This window comes from Panthera uncia, assembly GCF_023721935.1.
Source record: "Panthera uncia isolate 11264 chromosome C1 unlocalized genomic scaffold, Puncia_PCG_1.0 HiC_scaffold_3, whole genome shotgun sequence".
Taxonomy (NCBI): domain Eukaryota; kingdom Metazoa; phylum Chordata; class Mammalia; order Carnivora; family Felidae; genus Panthera; species Panthera uncia.
Genome location: NW_026057584.1, coordinates 46,408,336 through 46,417,181, shown reverse-complemented (window position 1 = coordinate 46,417,181; position 8,846 = coordinate 46,408,336). Strand labels below are relative to the sequence as shown.

General features: G+C 34.0%; 1 protein-coding gene across 6 annotated transcripts in view; it reads right to left on the bottom strand.

The window, feature by feature from the left end:
• Positions 1-4,009: 4,009 nt before the first annotated feature.
• The window catches only part of TFPI (tissue factor pathway inhibitor), a 106,807-nt gene continuing 101,970 nt past the window's right edge, over positions 4,010-8,846 (bottom strand). For 3 of the 6 annotated variants that reach the window (XM_049615362.1, XM_049615363.1, XM_049615364.1), the window contains 2 exons: positions 7,403-7,582; positions 4,010-6,705 (listed from right to left, as the gene is read on the bottom strand). In XM_049615362.1, the coding sequence (XP_049471319.1) occupies positions 6,599-6,705; positions 7,403-7,582 (287 nt within the window). In that variant the 3' untranslated portion in view covers positions 4,010-6,598. The remainder of the gene's footprint in view (positions 6,706-7,402; positions 7,583-8,846) is intronic. The other 3 variants (XM_049615359.1, XM_049615360.1, XM_049615361.1) reach the window with 1 other exon arrangement.

Below are 8,846 nucleotides of genomic sequence, written 5' to 3'. Positions count from 1 at the left end.
CTTGCTGTACTCATATTTCCATTTTTGGTTCTGCTGTATTTTCACTTATAACAAGCATATTATATGAAACTATGATGTAATATTTATACTTAGTTTTTGTTTCTTATCTTTTTGTTTCAGTATAAAATTAAGACTACCTGGATGTGTTGAATAGTAATGGTAATGGAGAGCATTTTGGTCCTATTCCTGAATTTAATGGGAATGTTTCTGAAATTTTACCACATACATATCATGTTCTAGGTTTTTGGTAGATCTGCTTCATTAGGAAGATCTCTGTTTTGCTCAAAGTTTTAAATCATGGAACGAGTGTTGAATTTTAGTCAAATGAACTTTATTTATTAAATAATAACTTGGTTATTTTTGTCTGAAAATACTTTTTATTACACTAATAATGACCAAATGTGAACCGTCTTTATATTCTTAACAAATCGTCAATATTAGTGTTTTTTCCTTTTGCCTCAGATTCCAATATGGTTGTTACTGATCCTGTCTTTTTAATAACTTGGATATTTTCATCATGAATTGCTTTATTTTTTAAGAATGCTATATTAAAAAATTATTTCTTAGTTACTTCTTTTTAACATCCTCTCAAATTTTGTGCCTGTGGCCTCACTCTAGTCCCAACCCTAGCAGTCTGATCACAGATTTCAGATAGTGCTTATATCAGTTGGATATCTTGGAATGGACTTGTGAATCAAACCTGGTTAATCAGAAAGTCACAGTTCTCTAAACATGATGTTGGGTCAGGGCTGGCCATAAGATATATGGGTAAAAGAGTGTAGCCACGATTTTTAATAAAAAAATTTAGAGCAATTTTATGTTCATAGCAAAATTGAAGGAAAGGTCCAGAGTTTTTCCATGTATCCTCTACCATGACACATGCATGACCTCCCCCATTATCAACATCCCCCAGCAGAGTGGTATTTTTGTTATAGTTGAACCTCTGTTGACACATAAATCATCATCCGAAGTCCATAGTTTACATTGGCTCACTCCTGTTGCTGTACAGCCTGTGGGTTTGGATAAATATATAATGATGTATTTCTATCATTGTGAGATATCATACAGAGTATTTTTACTGTTCTGAAAATTCTCTGTGCTCTGCCTATTCATCTTTCCTTTCCTACCTATCCCTGATCTTTTTACCATTTCCATAGTTTTACCTTTTCCAGAACACCATATATTAGGGATCATAAGCATATAGACTTTTTCAGATTGTCTTCTTTCACTTAGTAATATTCATTAAAGTTCTTCCATATCTTTTCATGGTTTGGTAATTCATTTCTTTATGACATTGAATAATATTCCATTGTCTAGATGTAACAGTTTACCCATTCATCTGCTCAAGGACATCTTGGTTTCTTCCAAGTTATGGCCATTATGAATCAAGTTGCTACAAATAGCTGTGTGCACATTTTTGTGTGGATAAACATTTTCAACTTCTTTGGGTAAATAGCAAGGAGAATGATTGCCAAATGGTATAGTTAAGAGTGTGTTTATTTTTGTAAGAAACTGCCAAATTGTTTTCCAAAGTGGCTGTACCATTTTGCATTCCTACCAGTAATAAATAAGAGTTGTTCTTGCTCTACCCACATCTTTCCTAGCATTTGGTGGCATCTGTGTACTGATTTTGGCCATTCTAATAGATGTGTAGTAGTAGCTCACTGTTGTAATTTGTAGTTTACTGATGGTATAGAGCATCTTTTAATATGCTTGTGTCATCTGTAGATCTTCTTTGGTGAGGTATCTGTTAAGATCTTTGAACCATTTTTTAATAAGGTTATTATTTTTTTAGTTTTAAAAGTTCTTTGAATGTTTTATATAACAGTCCCTTATCAGATGTGTCTTTTGAAATATTGTCTCCCCATTCAATGTCTTCTAATCTCTTGATACTAGATTTTGTACAGCATAAATTTTTAATTTTAATGAAATCCAGCCTATCAATTATTTCTTTCATGGATTGTGCCTGAGGCCAGGGAACAAGTCTAAATGTTTCTATAAAACTTTATTGGAGAGGATGTGGGCCTTAAATTCTGGAAGTCATCTTGAAACCCTGTGAGGTTAAAAAAGGTAATAAATGTTGGGCAGCAGAATCAGGAATAAAGATGGACTGAGTTTTATTGACAGTATAAAGCCCTGAGTCCATCTATACTTAGGTAAAATACCTTTGGCCTTTCCATTTTTTTTTTAATGTTTGTTTTATTTTTAGAGAGAGAGAGAGAGAATGTGCATGAGAGAGTGGGGGAGGGGCAGAGAGAGAGGGAGACACAGAATCTGAAACAGGCTCCAGGCTCTAAGCTGTCAGCACAGAGCCCGATGTGGGACTCGAACTCACAAGCTAAGATATCATGACCTGAGCCGAAATTGGATGCTTAACAGACTGAGCCACCCAGGCACCCCTAGCCTTTCCAATTTTGTGATCAAATATATCCTTGTTTCATTTCAGACTGCTGGGGCCAGAATTTTTTTAGATGAAGAATTGTAGTCAGAAGTTTTGGATGAGGAAGTCCTACTCATTGTCATAATGCTCTATTTTATTGTATTATATGACTAAATGCTTACACACACATATCTCTCTCTCTCTCTCTGTCTTTGTCTCTGTCTCTGTCTCTCTGGTAAAATGAATTACCATGTATCACTACTCCCTTAAAAAAGTGGTCTGAATAATTCTAGCCAAGACACCAGCTATAGTTCAGAGATTGGTCCTGAGAGACTAAGATGAAGGTCTCATGTTCTGTAGAGCAGAATACAGGAAAAGCAATTCAGGTGTGTTCATGCTAAATTTCTTAAGAAAGAACTGAAAGTCAAAGGTTGGAGACTAAATTCAAATGCTAACTTCAAAAAAATGAGACAAGAGCAGGAGCAGCTTATGAAAGAACCCTAGATTTCTCCTAAATAGTTACTTTAATGTCATTTTCTTCTGGTATGGAAATGGGCCAGGACACTTTCAATAGTCAAGATTGGAAGTCATATATAATACATAGTTACATGAAATATATTTAACTATACACACACACACACACACACACATATATATATATATATATATATATATATATATATAATTTATAGAATTATATTAGGTGATTGGTAGAAATATGGGATGGAGTATGGATTTTAAAGCACGTGTACTAGTGTGTTCGACAAATAAGAAGTCCTAGTACATGAATACACATTTGTAATTGAAAGGAGATTATTAGCAAATTCTAATTAAAGAAGGTGAAAGTCAACTGGAGTTTATGGAACAATTTTTTTCTTTGTCTTAGGACTTAATCTGTGTAATAACTGAAGAACACTAAATTTTTTCTGAAGTATAAGAAACTTCATGATGGGACACCTGGGTGGCTCAGTTGGCTGAGCATCCAATTCTTGATTTTGGCTCAGGTCATGATGTCACAGTCATGGGTTCAAGCCTGGGTTGGGCTCTGCACTGACAGCAAAGAGCCTATTTGAGATTCTTTCTCACCCTCTCTGCCCCTTCTCTGCTCACATGCATCTAATGCTTGCATGCTCGCTCTCTCTCTCTCTCTCTCTCTCTCTCTCTCTCAAACATTAAAAAAAAAACTTCATGGGGTACCTGGGTGGCTCAGCCGGTTGAATGTCCAACTTCAGCTCAAGATGATTTCACAGCTGGTAGGTTCGAGCCCTGCACTGAGCTTGCTGCTGGTAGTGCAGAGCTCAGTTCAGATCTTCTGACCCCCTTTCTCTCTGCCTCCCCTCCCCCCCACCCCATTCATGCTCTCTCTGTCAAATATAAATAAAAGATAATAAAAAATAAAATAAAACCTTCATGAGGGGTGTCTGGGTGGCTCAGTTGGTTAACCGTCTGACTTCATCTCAGGTCATGATCCCATGTTGAGCCCTGTGCTGACAGCTCAGAGCCTGGAGCCTGCTTCAAAATTGTTTCCCTCTCTCTGCCCCTTTCCCACTTGTGTTCTGTCTCTGTCTCTCCCCAAAAATAAATACACGTTAAAAAAATTTTAAAACACGAAAGAAAAAAAACCTTCATGAACATAACAGCTATGCTTCATTATTCAGAATATTTTATTTATTATAATGTAAACACTAAAATCATTTGGGCAGTTTTCAGCATGATTCATTAATTTTGAACAGAGAGAAAACTAAGTAGGTAAATACATATAAATGCTGTATAAAGTAATTCTATATAAAATTCACAGTTAGATGTATTTAATTATGTAACACAAAGTAAGACAATACAACCAGAGAGCTTCTTATTTAAAAACACAGTAAAAATAATATTCTCATGCATTAAAAATTAGAAATCATCTGAGTGTATTTCTTGTTTAAGTAATGAACCCGTGAATGATTGTTGGAGAAAACCGTCAACTCACTAATGTGCTACTTCTATGTCCTTGGTGGCAGATAGGTTAACTTAGGAGACCATATTGTTTATTCAAAGGTATTACTCTCCATGTATAATGATACAAAGCATATTTCACAGAGATTTTGATTTCCAAGTCTCAAATTCCACAGCAAAGATCCAGTCTAAGGCAGTTACTTATGTATATATTATGTATATATATTATATTTGAAATCAAGATATAAAATTTTTAAGTGAAAAAAATTGACACTATTTTATAATGATATAATTTTTATGCCTTAGGATGAAAGTAATTTGTAATTGTATCTTAGGACTTCATATTCAGCCACAAAACAGAGTAATTTTATAGCTCACATCAGCTGAACCCTGACTTCACATGGATAGTCTGGAAAAGATAATATTTTTAAGTAGGAAATCAGCATGAATAAGCTGACTAAATAAAGAGTATTTAGTGAACAGTATATACCCTTTTAATTAAATTGAAATAGTTGTGAAAGAGGGCAGTAGTGTAATATATATAGAACAAAATAAAATTGTGGGGGATGGGGTGGGGTTAAGTACCAACTAGTGAGTCCTTGATGGATTTTGAGTGGTGGAGAAATATGCTCTAAGGAATTAATTCTTAGGAATTAAATCAATACTGATGTGAAGAATGCAGTAGGGGCAAAAACCCTGGAGTTGGATGAACTTTATGAAAAAGGAAGCACTAGTGTTTAGAGACTGATCAGATACGTACATGAGAAAAAAGAAGTCAAAACTGGGGTCAAACTTTCAAGTCAGAGGAACAGAGAATTATAATACTATTGCTAGAGAGAAATCATAAAGCTAAACTAAGCAGATGAAGTGATTAGTTGTTTCTAGATGACAAGTTCAAATTTAAATGCAAAGTTTGAGGTGAATATTATAGGAACTGAAATGTCTAGGAGGCTGTTGAGATGCCAGACTGCACATAGATCAGCATAAAAGGATCTGGATAAAGTGAATTAACTCCACGGAGAGATTATTTAAAACCCTGAGAGTGAATAGTACATAGATTTTTCTAGTGGAATCTTCCTTGCTGGTAGACTTTTCAGTAGTAGACCTTCCTTTTCTACATAAATAACATGACTTTTTCTTCCCCCTGAAGCTTACTTCCCCCATGACTTACTTATTGGTTGCCTTGCATGCAAAGCTTAATGATAAATGAATAAGTTTCAGTAGGATTCAGTATTCTTGCTATTTGGGGTAAGAGAAAATTTTGTTAAACAATAAAATTAGGAAGTATATAAACACAATTCACTTTTGATTGCCATTAAAAACTTCCCTTTCCACCAAGTTTCTTCTTACCATGATCTGTACTTAACATACCAGTATTCAACCATTTTTACTAATATAGTGAGTCATAAGCACACATACATACACAAAATAGTTAAATCAATCAAAATCAGGCAGGCACATGATAGAGTTGACTCTCTTTGTTCAGATAATGGTATGGCTCAAGATTGATTGAGGTACTGGTTTATAAGAAAGGAGAAAAATTATGTCTATGGATGGAAGCACATAATAGAATTGTATTATTACCAGCTTTCGCACAGTTGAGTGATCCTTATAGAAGCAAATGCTTGTCACCATGTTTGATATGAAATCCAAAAAGTGCTTGATCCTTAATATCTGCATTTATCAATTTGGGCATAGACTATAAAGATCATCATATACGCGGTCAAAACAAATAAATGACAACATATTCTCAAACAGATAATCACCAAATGGAAAAATGGACTGTCTTGATGTGGCCAGTAAATGATAGCTTGTAGTTAATGAAAAATATAAAGGAATTGAGAGAATAGGTAAATTCACAGTAGTCAGTTAATAAATCATTGTCCTTGAGTAAGCAATTTGACTAGATTAAGAAATGAATTCTGATAAAAATGTATTAATAGCAGTTAACTTGTACATAGAAAATTGATGGAAATATTCATTAAAAGGATTTCAGGAAAAAAAATAAAAATTATAGTGAAAAGTTTCATCCAAAATATTTAGAACTAATGTAACAATGTAAGATTTATTTATTTTTTGTTTATTTATTTATTTAGAGAAAAAGAGAGTATGTGAGTGGGGGAGGGCAGAGAAAATCCCAAGCAGGCTCCATGCTGTCAGCACAGAACCTGACCCACAGAGCCCAAGGTGGGGCTCGATCTCCCCAACCATGAAATCATGACCTAGCCAAGAGCAAGAATCAGACGCTTAACAGACTGAGCCACTCAGGTGCCCCCAAATTTATATTTTTTTAACAAAAATTTTTTCGTATCCTATTTTCGCTGTCTGCTTCTTTCTTTTTCTTTTAGTTTTAATTAATCCTCCTTTTGATGTTCTTTTGATGAAGCCTACAAAAGGAAGAGAAACAAATTTATTATGCATAATAAAGTAATATAATAAAACATTTTATCTAAAATTTTCTCAAATTATCCTTTAATATTTAAAACAAAAAAATGGCTTAAAAGCCTCTAATTTGTCTGTCTTTGTGTAGAACAACCTAATTCTAAGGAAGTCATTTTGCATATATAAGAATTAGCAAAAATGGATAAGAATGTTATTGATTTTTATTCATCTTCAGTTAGAAATTCATGCTTGTTTTATTAAAGTGAACATGTGGCTGTATATGGTTGGTGGAATTATATATGATTTTTATTTATATATTGATACTCAGTAAACATGCATCATTTTTATATTCAGAAGAAAATTAGTAACCACATTAAAATGTGCATTATAAGATAGCTTACAAATATTTTGGTATAATCATTTAAAATGAAAGCTTAGTATATAAATATTAAAAGAATAAAATGTTTTGTTTAAAACTGATTATTTTTTGTGAAGACACATTAAGAGAAAATGTAGTTGACATCTCCAAAACTATCATCTAGATGTAATAATTAAAAGGGGGACATATATTAGCTTAATTATAATAATTTTTTATTATAAATAGAACTAATTTCATAATATTTTCTTAGATTAAAATTTGTTCACAATTTCATTAAAATTGTTATCCTAAGTACTACTGAAGGGGAAGAATGTTTTCTATACCTTTTTTACAAGTCCGAAGACATGCATTTTTAGAAGTAAAATTATTTTCATTCCCTCCACATCCACTGTATTTAAATGGGCGGCATTTCCCAATAACTGAATTATAGTAGAATCGGCTCACATTGGCTTGACACAATCCTCTGTCTGCTGGGGTCAGACACCAGGAAGGACCGTAAAATTCTAAGAACATCAAGAAAACACGGTAAATCACATATGATAGTTAATCTGAGACTTTAATATTTACTGTTTATAGATCAGTCTTGTGGCATGTTTATATAAAACAGTAATCTGAATGAATAAAGGTAGTACTCTCTGAAATCCATGTACTTCAATTTGAGGAAAATGCTTTACTAATCGCCATGTGTACACTACAGTAAGATCTATCGCAAATAAATAAAAAAGTAGATATATTTGTTAAAGGGAAGTGCTATGGTGACTCTTTAAATGAAAAAAACTAGTTGTCCTAATAAGAGAAACTACTATTCAAAAAATTAACTTACAAAAATTTGTTAACCAAATTCATTTGAAAAAACAATCAATGTTTATCATTTTTGTTCATGAATGTTCAACTTTGGGGGGGGGCGCAAAATCCTTATTTGATGTAGCAAATCTTAATTTGCTGCATGATGCAAGAATTGAAGCTGAGGAAGAGTGTTTTCTTGACTAAAGTTCTAAATGATGTAACGTAATCACAATTAAAGCACAGGAATTCAGGTATAGCAAATTCTAATTTCAAGCTTCAGAGAAGGGGCCCTGAAGAGATGGTTTGATTTAGTAAGAAAATTTTCTTGTGAATGGAAAAATCAGTTCTAGATGAGTTAGATGTTTTTGCAAAGGAAGGGATATTGCTAAAGCAGATAAGATAAAACACTTGGTTGAAGCCAGACAGACATGCTGATGTGTCACTGGGACTAACCACTTTAAAAACAGAAGAAAGAAAATGCAACGAGGGTAGTAAAAGGATCACTCATTTTCTTCTTCTTCTTCTTCTTCTTCTTCTTCTTCTTCTTCTTCTAATGTTTATTTTTGAGAGAGAAAGCGTGAGTGGAGGAGGGGCAGAGAGACAGAGATGGGGACATAGGATCCAAAGCAGGTTCTGGGCTGATAGAGAACCTTATGTGGCTCCCACCCCCTCACCCCCCGCCCCGAACACAGTTGGCAAGATCATGACCTTAGCCCAAGTCAGACACTCAACACCTGAACCACCTAGGAGCCCCATGGATCACTCATTTTCTTAAGGCAAAACAGAAATAGTTTTAGTTCAATGGTAGCTTTTAGCTCTTTTGGGAATTCTTGTCAGTGAGGGGAAGCTGATACTCTTAACAGCAGATTTCAACTGCTTGATCTTAGTGAGCCAATACTGCAGGCAAGTTGGTAGATGGTGAGGAATCAATAAAATAAAACTGTACTGGGTTTGCCAAATAGTGAGATGTGGCACAGAAAA